At 31.1% G+C, this 15786-nt stretch overlaps 5 protein-coding genes and 2 long non-coding RNA genes across 18 annotated transcripts in view; 4 read left to right on the top strand and 3 right to left on the bottom strand.

Moving 5' to 3' along the window:
- On the bottom strand, window positions 1-427 carry LOC109611388. Its single transcript, XR_002193765.1, has 2 exons — window positions 335-427; window positions 1-269 (listed from the first exon to the last, which is right to left on the bottom strand). It is a non-coding gene; the product is annotated as an uncharacterized LOC109611388 (long non-coding RNA).
- The window catches only part of LOC105286029 (mannosyl-oligosaccharide alpha-1,2-mannosidase IA), a 738960-nt gene that overhangs the window by 373898 nt on the left and 349276 nt on the right, over window positions 1-15786 (top strand). The gene's annotated exons all lie outside the window — the stretch shown is intronic.
- LOC105285761 lies at window positions 263-3811 on the top strand. The gene is made up of 9 exons (XM_011350224.3): window positions 263-984; window positions 1093-1212; window positions 1307-1424; window positions 1506-1767; window positions 1839-1955; window positions 2312-2402; window positions 2820-2965; window positions 3264-3393; window positions 3507-3811. Exons 1-9 carry the CDS (start codon window positions 841-843, stop codon window positions 3555-3557), a joined length of 1179 nt encoding a protein of 392 aa, XP_011348526.1. The 5' UTR covers window positions 263-840; the 3' UTR covers window positions 3558-3811.
- LOC105285760 lies at window positions 5552-7116 on the bottom strand. Of its 3 annotated transcripts, none has more exons than XM_011350222.3 (3): window positions 7024-7110; window positions 6618-6916; window positions 5552-6417 (listed from the first exon to the last, which is right to left on the bottom strand). In XM_011350222.3, the coding sequence occupies exons 1-3, from the start codon at window positions 7055-7057 to the stop codon at window positions 6409-6411; spliced, it is 342 nt and encodes a 113-aa protein (XP_011348524.1). In that variant the 5' UTR covers window positions 7058-7110; the 3' UTR covers window positions 5552-6408. The 3 variants fall into 3 exon arrangements, 1 of the variants encoding a protein (XP_011348524.1); XR_895122.3 differs by having other exon boundaries at window positions 5711-6789; window positions 6874-6916; window positions 7024-7116; XR_895121.3 differs by having other exon boundaries at window positions 5711-6789; window positions 6903-6916; window positions 7024-7116.
- On the top strand, window positions 6783-14785 carry LOC105285759. Of its 6 annotated transcripts, XM_011350219.3 has the most exons (10): window positions 6783-7224; window positions 7319-7438; window positions 7530-7647; window positions 7737-7998; window positions 8069-8185; window positions 9235-9325; window positions 9743-9888; window positions 10175-10189; window positions 10291-10304; window positions 10429-10588. In XM_011350219.3, coding segments are annotated over exons 1-9 (1014 nt in total). In that variant the 5' UTR covers window positions 6783-7080; the 3' UTR covers window positions 10292-10304; window positions 10429-10588. The 6 variants fall into 6 exon arrangements, with proteins under 6 accessions (XP_011348521.1, XP_026828816.1, XP_011348518.1 ...); XM_026973015.1 differs by lacking the exon at window positions 10429-10588 and adding an exon at window positions 14372-14785 and having other exon boundaries at window positions 10175-10304; XM_011350216.3 differs by having other exon boundaries at window positions 10175-10304.
- The window catches only part of LOC109611387, a 36539-nt gene continuing 27948 nt past the window's right edge, over window positions 7196-15786 (bottom strand). For both annotated transcript variants that reach the window (XR_003407142.1, XR_002193764.1), the window contains one exon: window positions 7196-7360. This is a non-coding gene — a long non-coding RNA (uncharacterized LOC109611387). The remainder of the gene's footprint in view (window positions 7361-15786) is intronic.
- On the top strand, window positions 10744-13409 carry LOC105285758. 2 transcript variants are annotated; one of them, XM_026973049.1, is made up of 4 exons: window positions 12166-12258; window positions 12333-12814; window positions 12885-13001; window positions 13135-13409. In XM_026973049.1, the coding sequence occupies exons 2-4, from the start codon at window positions 12627-12629 to the stop codon at window positions 13337-13339; spliced, it is 510 nt and encodes a 169-aa protein (XP_026828850.1). In that variant the 5' UTR covers window positions 12166-12258; window positions 12333-12626; the 3' UTR covers window positions 13340-13409. The 2 variants fall into 2 exon arrangements, with proteins under 2 accessions (XP_026828851.1, XP_026828850.1); XM_026973050.1 differs by lacking the exons at window positions 12885-13001; window positions 13135-13409 and adding an exon at window positions 10744-11982 and having other exon boundaries at window positions 12139-12258; window positions 12333-12612.

Below are 15786 nucleotides of genomic sequence, written 5' to 3'. Positions count from 1 at the left end.
TTTGATATTGTACTTCTATATTGCAATTAATTAAGATGTGTGGTTAAATATTAATATACTGTTTACTTGCTGTACTTAATATGACAATCTTAACCGTGTAATTGTAATTATGATGTATGACCAAGAGACACGGTAGTCTTGGGTCAAGTTCACGCCTAGAAGCGATGCTCGGGTAGCGAGTCCCCCCGTAGCTTTTCCGCAAATTATACTTTTAATTCTTCTAGATCATCAGCAATTATTATTACTGATATCCACATTTTGCTAAAATACTATCTTCGCATGAGTGTATAGTAAATTGTATAGAATATTAAAAAAGTACGATATCCTTACTTACCTTTTCTTTGAAAAGGAAATACAAGAAAGATGAGCAGTAGGTTGGTTTTATGAAAAAAGAATAAGATAACATCGTTCCAACAACAGGAGTGATATCAAAATATCGCTAGATTGTTACATACTTTCTATCGTAGTTTTGGAAAAAAATATTGCAGCACAAAATTTGTATTTTGTAGCTTGCGCTTCCATAAAAAATATGAATTCTGTCTGTGTTTTTGTCTTACATTCTTCTATTATACAATTCACTTATTTCGCGATAAGTGTTTAATATAACGTATAACAATACTCCTATATTTCATGTATCTATAGTCTCATCAATTTTTCATCGCGTAATAAGAGAAAAGTGTTAAATGATGGAAATTGTTAAATTACATCCATTTTTTATTCATCCATATTATCTTAACAGTGTATAGATATAGAAAAAATTGTATAAAACTGAAGACATTCAGTGCACCTGTCGGAAGATCAGTTGTTTCATTACCAAAGCTGCTCCATTCGCGGCGCGACATGGTATTTGTAGGCGCACGCTGTTTGAAGCTTCATCGAACTATGCTTATGAGTGTGGGATTATGGCCATATCAGAAACCATTCATCTGGCGAATACAATCAGTTTTCTTCTTCAGCATGTACTGCTGCAATTTACTTTTTCAGGTATTTCTACTACTATTTCTTGTCCATATTATGTGCTTATGCTATATGCTTTATATCATTAAATATTTTATTATCATCATTAGAATTCTGCCTTTATATTCTTTGTAGTTTACACCGTTCTTAACAACAACTTGTGACATGGATTGTATCCTAAAAAGATTTTCTTATATTTGTATTACTTTAGTTTATATTATGAATTACTACTCATTCTATTTCAATTCTGAAGCTGTGAGTATTACTTGAGGTTCATTTTTTGTGCATTATTCGAAATTTTCAAAAATTCTGCTTCTCGAATACTACAGATAGTGGCAATTAAAAACAGGTAAAGCAAATGTTGGAACATATACAATTGGACTGGAAAATGTATGGTAATAGTGGCACAATGAAAATCTTTGAAGAATATCTCTTTGAATCTTATATTTTCGCAGTAACTCTCTGCAGTAAGTGAATCAGAAGTGAAATTATAATGGTGGATCACTTTACTTCAACTGTCCTTAATTTCATTGTATGTGTTTTTCTAGTTTCTCTTTTCCTAGGTGTATCTGGTATTACGACTTTTGAATGTAGATCTATCATTCTTGATGTTATCATACCAATGAATGAATCGCGACCACGTAAAATTGAAATGGATCTCGAACTTTTCATCAATGAGGAACAATATTTTTTTGTTTACTTAGTACAGCAGGTAGTAGGAGTGGCGTTGGGTATCTGGTCAATGATTATGACTGGAACGGTCATAATTACAGTAGCGAAACATTCATGTGCAACATATAAAATTGTTAGGTTAACAAGCGCACTATTTTTCTTACTTTCTGATGGAGTTTATCAACTATTGATATCTAAATTGTTTTCAGTTATTTAATCCAAAATACAGTAACCGTCTATACGTTACAACTTCCTGTTGTTCAAAGAATACAACACATGCAACGGAATATTTGTTTTTCAGTTTACATTCATAGAAGAACAATGGAGTTAGTTTCCACAATATGTTAATGGCCTCATTTACACCGTGCATTTTAGGCCGCTACCTATACCCTATATTTGACCTAAAATTGGGAAGCGACTTAATCTGGGTTGGGTGAGGTTTCTTTTTCACTTATAAAATATTATAGGTCTAAACGATGTAAACGTTTACTTGGAAGCTTACTTTAGGTCAGAGTACAGGTCAGGTGGCGAACGAAATACGGTGTAAACTCGGCCAATATGTTTTCTATTGATTATATTAATCGTTAATATTCACCAAGCGTGCATAATTACATCTAAATATTTATAGGTTTGAGAGTAATTAAATGTATCTTTATTAAATAGACATTTTTTGGGATTGAAGGTTCAGCCAAAACTTGTTACTTTCGTTTGATATGTGGTATTTCCCATTACTTTTAGTTGGCGTCGTGTCTTTAAGTTGCATTCTATTTCGCGTAAGTTGTATTTATTAATATAATACATTTCACCACTTATTTCATGTTTGTTTTGGATTAGGATTGCGAGCAATCTTCAAAACTTTTAATATAAGAAATTCTATACTTAGTGTAAGCAACACTGAATCAAAAATTTCTGCGCTGTACCTTTAATATCTTCTAGATAATTATTGTTTTTGATATCCACTTATTCATATTGCTAATATACTACTTAATGAAAAAGTGAATATTCCTGAAAATTGTAAAATCCTCATTGATTCGTGTCACTGGCATTGTAATTTTTATGTTTTAAAGCTTTTGTATGTGTAAAGTACTAAAGTAAAGTGGTGTGCTTCTGATATTATATGTAATTAATTACGTAACATATAATAGTACTTTATACAACGTTTTATTACAAAAACTATAAATTGTTTGTAGCTATATAATGCTATAATGCAGTTCAACGACGTCTTTGATATTTTACTGTCATCTGGAATTCTATTTTGTTATTTACTATATATGCTTATGGCGAATTTTCTTGCACAATCTTACACTGAACACAGTCTAGGAATATTAGAATCTGCGTATGTAACAATATATTAATAATTTTATGTATTCTATGATAGAACTGTTGTATTAGATAATTTTTCTGATTCTTTTGCATTGATACTTGTTTTGTGAAAATATGAATATTAATATATAACATTTATTATTAATTGGATAATTGTGTGATGAAATATAGTGTGTTCTCTCATCACATGTATCATCACGTGTATCTGGCATAACCTGCGGTTATATTTTCTTATTTAATGTTTCGTACTCATGTTTCTTAAAATTTAATCTTCGATAAAAATATTAATGCATTGTTTGTGTAAACTTTAGATATGATACTCTTTGGTATGTAGCGCCACTACCGATTCAGAAATTGTTCTTGATCATGCAAAAATCTATAAGGGCTCATAAAGTAGTTTTAGGTGGTCTTTTTGTTCTGTCCATAGAAGGATTTTCTACGGTAAGAAATGTTACATATGTCTTAACATAAGTATTAGCTTGAGTGAATATTTTAATAGTTACTGATAAAACTTTAACAATTACTGTTCATACGGAGGAGAATTCTTGTTTCAGCTTATGACTTCAGCTATATCATATTTTACCGTTATGCACGCCATGCGTTAATGAGTATAGTGTGATGAAGAAAATAGTGAAGATGTTCAGAGTTAATCAGAGTAACAAGAAGTAGTTTTTCAGAGCAACGCTTACATGCATTATATTTGTTCTTACAAAGTTCTTACAAAGATAAGTGATGAAAGCTTTGAAAGAAAGATAGTAACTACCTATGTTATACCTATGTACGGTAGATGTACGTCAGAAATTGGCACATATCGACTATTTCGGACAAGACGTGATTTCATTAAATTTGGCAGTATAAATTGTATTTTATTACTTTATATTCCTGTTTTCTTTTTGTGGAATAATATATTTGTTAAGTAAGTATATATATAATTTATAAAATAGTAAATATGTTTCATTATTAAATTTGATGTTGTAATTCTATATTGTAATTAATTTTGATGTGTGATTAAATATTAATATACTGTTTACTTGCTGTACTTAACATGACAATCGTAACAATGTAATTGTAATTGTGATATATAATCAAGACACACGGTAGAGTCTCACGCCAAGTTCACACCAAGAGGCAATGCTCGGGCGAGACCCTGCCCCATGGCATTTTATGCGAATTATACCTTTAATTTTTCTAGATCATCAGTAATTATTATTACTGATATTCACTTGTTCATTTTGTTAAAATACTATCTTCGCACGACTGTATATTAAACCGTATATAAAAAGAAGCGTGATATTCATTCAGAACTTACGTTTTCTTTGAGAAAGTTCAAAAAAGGTACGCCAAGTACATGCTGCTTGATTGTATGAAAAAGTTGTAAGATAACATCGTTCCAGTAAAAGAACTAATATCAAAACATCGTTAGATTGTTACGTAAATTCTGTCGTAGGTTTGAAAAAAAATAGTGTAGCACAAAATTTTTAAATGGAAGAAACTTGCCTCTCCTGGTTTTCAAACATAAACCTTTAATCCAACCAAGTTTTTTCTATTTAAAAATTTTGTGCTGTAATATTTTGTTCGAAAATTGTTACGGAAATTGTGCAACAACCTAATGTAACAACGTAACGTTGTTCTGTGGAATTTTATTTTCTTATCATTTCTTTTGTTGAAACAATATTATCTCATACTTTTCCCATAAAACCAAGCAGCGCATGACTTGATGTTTTTTTGTAGTTTTTGAAAGAAAAAAGAAAGTTTGTATGGATATATTGTACACCGCTTCCAAAAATACATTTTTAAGCACATAGCTTCGGTGCGTGAGACGCGCACAGACATGCAAATCGTAAATAATTAATGATTTCCTTATTATTATTAATATCCTGAACAATGTAAGACATTTCAGTTATAATCCACTCAATGCACTCGGTTATAAATTTAAAATTGTTGAAGTTTACGGTGGAACTTGTTTCACGATAAAATTTCACGTCATTTATTGATAAGAGTGGACTGTATAATTGATTGCGCTGAAGATTATGATGTACGCGTAAGTAACTTGTCAATTTGCTGTATCGGTACTAATTGCAGATGTATCTGATATCTAACACACGCCCTCTTGTATACATAATAACATATCTTTGTTTAATTAGATTAATCGTTGTCCTCAAAATCGCCAATTTAAATCGTTTCCACTTTTTGGCATGTTTAGTACCTATACCTATCCAGCTCGATGCGTTTAATCTCATCGATTCATCAAATCTCCCGGTCATGCTACATCAATTCTATATATAACTTATAAATTTATTTTATTCATTTATTTAAATTAAAAATCATAATAGTTTTTATTATTTCCTGAACTGGAAATGTTCGAAACTCTTTGGTGTACTAAGCAAAAAACAAGGTAGTGTCTCGTGCCAAGTGAGTACGCACAAGTGGCGAAACCGCCCCGTGTATATCTATACGAAGCAACTAATTGAGTGCATCGTTAGTTATCAGATTATTATCACTGTTATTATCAGATCTCAGTAATAGATGAATGGATAAATCAATTTCATAATAGGCTTTGTTGTATAGAGTTGTAGGCGTAGGAGGAATTCTCTTTTACTTTGACACACAAGATAGCTCACTGAATAGGACGTATGTCGAAACTGACAAGAATTATTACAATCTCTTTTGATATAATTCTACTCAATATACACGCGTCGGGAGATCACGGATAATTCGTCCGTTATTGTTTCGCTATGTGCTTTCGTATTTCTGTCTCTTTATTTATCTATCTGTAGTCCTTCCTCTCTATTTCTGTCTAGATCCGTAACTGTGTGTCTTTCTTTTTGTCGCTTGTCTATTTATACTGTCTATTTATTCTGATCGTAAGGCAAACGGTATACCTTTCGAAAATTATCAATCGCGTGATGGCACGTCAATTGATTTGTTTCGTGTTAGAAGTCATAAACACCGTCTGAGATATTTATCGTGAAAACAGTCAGCTTCATGGTCAAGTCCTGAATAAAATCCGTCTACAGCTCAATTGATAATCACAAAGGTTCACTTTATAAATAAAAGTGTTCTTATTTTTGTTCTACATGTTCTGTAAATTGAAATATTACAATATAAATTTGGAAAGTAGTAAACTTCATTTCAACATTGTCGTGGTAGTCTTTATGAGCATCTGTCTGCAGTGTTGATCGTGAGAGGATGGCAGCCTTCTTATAATTTATAATTTATAATCAACTTTATAATTAAATACACTTTTCTATATTTTCCTCTTGGTGGTATTGTCTGGTATTACAACTATTGTATTAATATGTTTTATACATATTAGTATACATTATTTTTCTGCTTCGATTTTTTTTATTATGATAAATATACAAAAACGATATAGATAATAAAAAATAATCTTTTCTATGTATTTCTTTTAAGTTAGCGTTATTAGATATCACAGCTTTTGTAGGAATTCGTTTTTTATATATACTGAAAAAAATGTACAAAAATGATGCCAGGTATATTTGCATGTTGGTTTTATAAATACAGTACAATATAATTATAATATATTCCATAAAATCAACATGCGCCTTTATTGCATATTTTTTTTAAACATAAATTTTTTTTATAACTGTAATTTAACTGATATAATTAAGTGGATGTGTATATTATCAGAATAAAATGTATACCTCATTTAAACAACAAGTAGATGAATGAAAGAAGATGACTGACAAGAGTAATATCCAAGATATGCACGTGCACATGCCGCATTGTTTCACATCGAAGTGTACACCTCGGTGGCGCAAGATCGACTGACGCGTCGAAGGGTATAGCTGTCTACTGCGCTTGCGCTCATATAAACTAAAGGGTGAAATATATCTATATATTTTCTTAATTTCACTCAGCAATTTACTTATTCCGCTAAATGTTTTTCTTATAACGCACATCGATACTTTCGCGTTTGCTACACTCACATTTGTTTTCCACCCTATATTAAAGAAAAATTATGACAAATTAGTAAACATTTACTCTAATTTCGTCTTAACAACATTGCATAAATATAGTAGAAATTGTATTAAAAAAGAGGAATTTTACGTCTTGAAAGATCAGTCAGTCGTTTTATTGACATAGCTGCTCCATCCGTCCTGCGAAATGGTATTTGCTGGTGAACGCTGTGTAAAGCTTCATCGAATTATGCTTTCGGCTTTGGGATTATGGCCGTATCACAAATCATTTATCTGGCGAATACAATCCGTTTTCTTCTTCGGTGCACACTGCTCCACTTTATTTTCTCAGGTATTACTGTGATTACATTGTTGAAGCGTTATCGGTGTCAAGTCCATTTTTATTGCCCTTACTAAATTTCTTTTTACTGTTGTACCTTTTCTAGTTGCTGCTGTTTATAACGTCGGCGTGTAACATGGACTGTACTCTAAAAAGATTTTGTTATATTTGCGCTACTATTATTCCTATCATGAGTTACTACAGTTTTTACTTCAATTCCGAAAATGTAAGTAAATTTGCATTTTTGTGTTATATGAAATTTGCAAAGGAGTACCTAATTACGATCTATTTCAAATTATGACAATCTTTAATAATAGTTAAAGAGAGCGTTGCAACATATGCTGCTCGACTGGAAAATGTTTGAAAATAGTGACGCAATAAAAATATTTGAAGAATATCTCTTTGTATCTTATATTTTCACATTATTTTCGTGTAGTAAGTGAGCCAGAAATATAACCATATTTTTTTAGTATTTTAATTGAACTATTTCTTATAATAATTTCGTCGTATGTTTCCTTTTGCAGTTTCTGTTCTAATAGCTGGAGTTATATTTTCGGCTGTTGAATGTAGATATATCATTCTTGATGTTATCGCACCAATGAATGAATCCCGATCACGTAAAATTGAAATGGAGTTTGAATTATTTGTCAATGAAGAACAATATTTCTTTTTATATTTAGTGTTGGAGATAGTAGGAGTGGAGATTGGTGTTTGGTTGGTGCTTTCAACTGGAACGTTCCTAACTACAGTAGCGCAACATTCATGTGCAGTATATAAAATTGTTAGGTTAACGAGCGCACTATTTTTCTTAATAATGGATTTTATCAACTATTAATATTATCTAAATTGTTTTCAGTTATTTAATCCGAAATACGGTGACTATCCATACGCTACAACTTCCTCCTTCCCAAAGAATGCAATTTATGCGTCGGAATATTTATCTTTCAATTTACATGCACAGAAGAACCTTAGAGTTAGTTTTCATACATGTTAATATGTTTTCTAATGATTTTCTATTAATTGTTAATAATCACCTTTGTGAATAACACTGTCCGACAAAATTTGACCTTTTCTTTGTAACACGAGTGTGAATAGTCATTTCCAATGTATTTTTGCCTGCTGGACACGAGTTCATTGTCCAAATTTGGCTATCACGTCACAATTTTGAGAAAAATGGCGTCAAAGAGGCCAAAAACGATGCTTTTGTGAGTTTTTATGACGTTGTAGTACCGGCAGCAAATTTTGTTCCCAAATTTTGCTTATGCCATGTGAAAGTGTGAACTTTTAGCTTTAAAATACGCGTTGTTTCGTTTCGGTGTGATTTTTCATTTTTGAGATATAGTAATTTGAAAATAGCTCTTTTTCCCATAGAAAAGTCATTCCTTCTTAATGCTGCGTTATGTGGAAAGTAAGTGCTTTTATACTTATATAATATAATAAAATCATATTACATCAAAAAGCAATATAAAATGGATAGGCAGAAAGATTATAAAAGAATATCTGTATGTGTGTAACTGTGTATCCGCGCGTGCGCGTTGTGTAAATGCAGATACACGCGCGTATATATTTTCATTTAATATGACGTTAATCTGGCATCACTGTTCCGCACCTATAACAATATTGTTGTTTCTGTGCAGTTAGTCATATAATCTTCAGAATTCGAGCTATTGTGAAATATCTCGAGAACGAAAAATCATACGGAAATGAAACAACGCGCATTTTACAGCTAAAAGTTGACATTTTCGCATGGCATAAACGACATTTGAGAAAACAAATTTGTTGCCGGTGCTACAACGTCATGAAAACCTTCAAAATCATCGTTTTGGCCTCTTTGATGCCACTTTCTCAAAAATAGCCAACTTTGGACAACGGATTCGTGTGTAGCAGGCAAAAATACATCGGAGATGACTATTCACACTCGTGTTACAAAAATGGTGTTGGAGTGTAATTAGAGAAACTTTTATAATATATTGATAGTAATTAGGTGTAACTTTACTAAATAGATATTTTTTGGGGTTGAAGGCTCTGCAAAGGCTTGTTACTTTCATTTGATATGTGGTATTTCCCATTAATTTTAATTTGCGTACTGTCTTTAAGTTGCGTTCTATTTCGTGTAAGTAATACTTATTAAAACAATACATTCCACTACTTATTTCATGTGTGTTTTAATTTGCTTCGAATTAGAATTACGGGCAAACTTCAAAATGTATAAGAATTTGATTTGTACAAAAATAATTCCATATACTTAATATAACTAAAATTGAACCAAAGTCTCGTTATATATTTTTTCTTTTAGATCATGGTAATTATTACCATTGATATCCATGTTTTACATTTGCAACTATTACCTACTGCAAAAGTTATTATTACTGAAAATAGTAAAAATCCTCATTGATCCGCGTCATTGGCATTGTAGTTTTTTATTTTTTAAAGTTTTTGTATGTATACAGTTGTGCTTCTGATAATATATGTATATAAGTAGTTACATACCATGCAGTATTTAATAACATATAATATAAATTTTCTATAGCTATACAATGGTATAATACATTCCGATGACTTCTATGACATTTTAGTGCCTGCCGTGATGTTGTGTTGTTATATCGTATATATGCTACTGGCAAATTTTCTAGGGCAATCTTATAGCGAACACAGTGTAGAACTATTAGAATCTACGTAAGTAATAATATAGAAATAATTGCGTGTACTGTACGAGTATAATATAATCTTGACTTAGACATTTTGCTTCTGAATTCTTTTTACAATAATATTTTTTGTGCAAATTTAAATAATATTTGCTTGTAACTGCATATTTATGTAATGAAATATGTGTGTTCTTATCACATGTATCTGTGCGTGTATCTGGCTGCAACTATATTGTTTCAATTAACGCTTGAAGCGCATGGTTTTTAAAATCTGATCTTCTGTAGAAATATTAATGTATTGTTTATTTAAATTTTAGGTATGATATTTATTGGTATGTAGCGCCATTACCGATTCAGAAATTATTCTTAATTATGCAAAAATCTATAAAGAGTCATAAAATAATGTTGGGTGGTCTTTTTGTTCTGTCCATAGAAGGATTTTCTACGGTAATTATAATAATGTTACGTATGTCTTAACAAAAGTATTAGCTTGAGTGAATATATTATATTTAATAGTTACTGATAAAAATTTAACAATTACTGTTCATATGGAGGAGAATTCTTATTTCAGCTTGTGACTTCAGCTATATCATATTTTACCGTTATGCACGCCATGCGTTCATGAGTATAATGTGACTTAGAAATAGCGAAGAAGATGTAGTTATTCGGAGCAACGCTTAAATGCATTATAATTGTTCTTATAAAGATAAGTGATGAAAGAAAGAAAGAAACTACCTATGTTATATGTATGTCAGACGTCAGAAATTGGCACGTGTCGATTATTTTGGACAAGATATTATTTAAATTTGATAGTATAGATTTAATATTATTTTAGGTATCTGTTTTATTTTAGAGAATATTAGTTGCCAATTTAATATATCATACTTTATAAAATATTCATTATTAAATTTAATGTTGTAATTCTGTATTGTAATTAATTATGTGTGAAAAAATATTACTATACTGTTGAATTGCTGTACTTAATATGACAACCTTAATCATTTAAATTCAGTACGAAATTATTCGATCGTAACTGGCAAGCAATAGACAGATGGTCAGTCATGATAAGAAATTAGTTGGACTTGATGGTCAGTCTTTTATGAATTAATAGAAGAATCATTTTTCAAACTCGAGTTTTCTGCGCGCCAACAGGATTCGTCAGTCTTAAAACGCAGTAATTGCTGACAGAGATTACTTAATCATTTAATTGTAATTATGATATAACTATAATCAAGAGACACGATAGTGTCTTACGCTAAGTTCACGCGTGAAGTGACGCTCGCGCAGCGACACTGTCCTATGGCTATACGCGAAGAATCTTTGCACGACTCTACATCAAAATGTATATTTAAAAAAGTGTGATAAAACATACCTTCTCTTTGAAAACATACAAGAAAGACAAATACATACGCTACTTGGTTTCATGGACAAAGTATAACATCGTTCCAACAAAAAGACTGATATCAAATCATCGTTAGATTGTAACATAATTTCTATCATAGTTTTGGAAAAAAACTGCAGCATAAAATTTTTAAATGAAAAAGAACTTGGCGCTGCTGGATGAACGGTTTATTGAAAACCAGCTTCTTCTTCGACGTCTCAAACTGATCTGATCTGTTGGCTGAAGGCGATAGTCAACTGCGCTTGCGCTTCCATAAATTTAAATATAAATGATGCCTGTGTATTTTTCTTACATTTTCTATTATACAATTCACTTATTTCGTGATAAGTGTTTAATATAACGTATAACAATACTTCTATATTTCGTGTATCTATAGTCTCGTCAATTATTCACAGCGTAATAAGAGACAATTATTTAATAATGGAGAGTATATTAAGCTAAATTCATCCTTTCTTCATCCATAATGACTTAACAACAGTATATAGAGATAGAAGACAGTTTATAAAACTGAAGACATTCAGTGCACTTGTCGGAAGATCAGTCGTTTCATTACCAAAGCAGCTCCATTCGCGGCGCGATATGGTATTTGCAGGCGAACGCTGTGTAAAGCTCCATCGAACTATGCTTATGATTGTGGGATTATGGCCGTATCAGAAACCAGTCATCTGGCGAATACAATCAGTTTTCTTCTTGAGCTTCTACTGTTGCTATTTATTTTTTCAGGTATTTCTATTATCTGTTTCTTGTCCATATTATGTCCATAGTAAATATATTATTATATATATAAAATACATAATATATAATATATATATATATATGCTTTATGTCGTTACATATTTCATTATCATTATTATAATTTTACCTTTATATTCTTTGTAGTTTGCGCCGTTCTTGACGACTACTTGTAACATTGATTGTACCCTAAAAAGATTTTCTTATCTTTGTATTACTTTTGTTTTTATTATGAATTATTACTCATTCTTCTTTAATTCTGAAGCTGTGAGTATTATTAGAGATTCATTTTTTGTGCATTATATGAAATTTTCAAAAATTCTGCTTCTCGAATACTACAGATTATGGCAATTAAAAACAGGTAAAACAAATATTTGAACATATGCAGCTCGACTGGAAAATGTTTGAAAATAGTGACACAATGAAAATATTTGAAGAATATCTCTTTGAATCTTATATTTTCACATTATTTACGTGTAGTAAGTGAGCCAGAAATGTTACCGTAATTTTTTACCATTTTAGTGGAACTGTTTCATAATTTCGTTGTATGTGTTTTTCTAGTTATTCTTTTAATAATTGCATCTTTTCTTCTAACTATTGAATGTAGTCCTATCATTCTTGATATTATTATACCAATGAATGAATCGCGACAACGTAAACTTGAAGTGGATCTTGAACTTTTTGTGAATGAAGAACAATATTTTTTTTTGTATTTAGTGCAGGAGGCACTAGGAGTGGGAATCGGATTTTGGTCGATGGTTACGACTGGAACGTTACTAACTACAGTAGCGAAACACTCATGTGCCACATATAAAATTGTTAGGTTAACTGATGCACTATTTTTCTTAATAATGGAGTTTATCAACTATTGACCTTATCTAAATTGTTTTCAGTTGTTTAATCCGAAATACGGTGACCGCGCATACACTGCAATTTCCTGTTGCTCAAAAGATGCACTTTATGCATCAGAGTATTTGTCTTTCACTTTACATTCATAGAAGAACATTGGAGTTAGTTTCCAAACTATATTAATATGTTTTCTATTGATTATATTAATCGTTAATATTCGCCCTAGCGTGAATAATTATAGCCAACAATATACAGCTTTATCAGTAATGAGATGTAACTCTACTAAATGGATAGCTTTTGGGATTATAGGTTCTGCAAAAGCTTGGTACTTTCGTTTGATATGTGGTATTTCCCATTAATTTTAGTTGCCGTCTTGTCCTTAAGTTGCGTTCTATTTCGCGTAAGTACTTATTTATATAATACATTCCGCCATGCATTTCATGTTTGTGTTAACATGCTTCGGATTAGAACTACGCACAATCTTCAAAACGGTTATTGAATAAGAACATGATTTGTACAAGAATAATTTTATTATACATACTTGATATAAACAGGATCGAACAAAAAAATGCTATGTTGTACTGGTAATTCTTCTAAATCATGTCAATTAGTATTACTGATATCTATTTGGTCATTTTACTAAAATACCACCTAATGAAAAAGTTATTTTTTCTGAAAATTGTAAGAATCCTCATTGGTCGACGGCACTGGCACTGTATTTTTTATTTCTTAAGCCTTTTGTATGTATACGTGACGTTTCTGATGTTATATATCAGTAGTTATATAACATATAATATTCGTTTATGTAATATTTAATTACATTCACTATATCTTTTTTATAGCTATACAATGCTATAATACATTTCAACGACTTTTATGATATTGTGCTGTCCTGTGCACTTTTGTTCTGTTATTTGATATACATGCTTATGGCAAATGTTCTTGGGCAATCGTATAGCGAACATAGTGTAGAACTATTAGACTCTACGTAAGTAATAGTATAGGAATAATTGCGTGCATTTCACCTTGAATTAGAATTTTATTTCTGATACCTTTTTACAGTAATATTTATTTGTCCAGATCTAAGTAATAATATATGACATTTATTATTAATTGGATACTTGTGTGATATAATATAGTGTGTTCTCATCACATGTATCATCACGTGTATCTGGCATAAGCTGCGGTTATATTTTCTTATTTAATGTTTTATACACACCTCCCTTAAAATTTAATATTCGGTAAAAATATTAATGCGTTCATTGTTTAAACTCTAGATATGATATTCTTTGGTATGCAGCGCCATTACCAATTCAGAAATTGTTCTTGATCATGCAAAAATCTATAAGAAGTCAAAAAGTAGTGTTGGGTGGTCTTTATGTTCTGTCCATAGAAGGATTTTCTACGGTAATAAATGTTACATATGTCTTAATATAAGTATTAGCTCAAGTGAATGTATTTAACAGTTAAATACACTGGCTGATAAATATTTAATTATTACTCTCCATACGGCGGAAAATTCTTGTTTCAGATGATGACTACAGCTGTATCATATTTTACAGTCATGCACGCTATGCGTTTATGATTAGGAAATAGTAACGAAATAGCGAAAAAATGTTATTCAGAGCTAAGCAACGCTTACAAGCGTAAAAATAATTGTTCTTACAAAGATACATAAGTGATGAAAGCTTTTAAGGAAAGAAACTATCTAACTTATATGTACGTCAGATGTAAATCAGAAATTGGCTCATATCCTTTATTTTGGGCATCACATTTTTTAGTAGTATTGGTTTTTATATTATTTTATGTAACTGTTTTGTTTTAGAGAATATTAGTTGCTAATGTAATATCTGTCATACTTTATAAAATATTCATTACTAAATTTGATGTGGTAATTCTATATTGTAATTATTTATGATGTGTGATAAAATATTAATTTACTGTTTGATTGTCGTACTTAATATGATAACCTTAATCATTTAATTGCAAGTATGATGTATCAAGAGACACGGTAGCACCTCGCGCCAAGTTCACGCATGAAGTGAGGCTCGAGCGGCGAGATTGCCCCGTGAGCATTATACGCGAAGAATCTTTGCACGATTCTATATTATATATAGATATATAATATATCTAACACGTTTACACGTGTAATTAGCATATCCGTTCATTAGAAATGTTTTCCCGAATATACGTGTTTTAAGGTATTATACGTATAAACGGAAAACGTTTACACGTATGTTAAATGTTTATCTGTTTATAATCGCGCCTTACGTATAAACATTTTTCTACAATTAAACATTTTTCTCCACCTTCACGACGACGACGACGATGACGTTACACCATGTCGACGACGATAGAGAGTGAGAGAGCGAGAGAGCGGGAAGGCAAGAATTGTATGAAATGTCGTATCACAGTCGTATTTTTAATAAAAAAAATTTCCTATCGCAAATAGCAAAGAAATAGAAAAGACGTGTTGAGAGGATAACACAAGCTGAAATTGGTTGCATGTAGTCGATTACCGCATAATTTCAAGTTATTGACCTTTATATATTATATAACGCAGGCCTGCGGCCGAGTTGCACTTTTCGGCCGATTTTTTCTGTTACCATCTTCACTCCTTTTGCTTCATAGCTCGCGGAGACGTTAAGACGGTCAAGCTCAGGGACGAATTAGCTGTAAGTCACGTATGGGCCTTATACAAAACAAATATACATATACATGATACATGGTACATATTTAAATTTTACTTAATAACGTTACTTATTTTACTTATTGACGTTGATGTTTCGTTATTTAAAGCGATACAATGTAAATAAAGATTGAAAGTTAAGTGGAATAGGCCTACTTGGGAAACCACTCAAAAAAACCGCATCAACAATAGTACCTCAAGGGTGATGTGAAAATCTATTGACTTACGTTATTACGTAAAATTTAAATATGTACCAT

Source organism: Ooceraea biroi, chromosome 10 (genome assembly GCF_003672135.1).
Source record: "Ooceraea biroi isolate clonal line C1 chromosome 10, Obir_v5.4, whole genome shotgun sequence".
Taxonomy (NCBI): Eukaryota; Metazoa; Arthropoda; class Insecta; order Hymenoptera; family Formicidae; genus Ooceraea; species Ooceraea biroi.
This window is presented reverse-complemented; position numbering and strand designations above follow the sequence as displayed.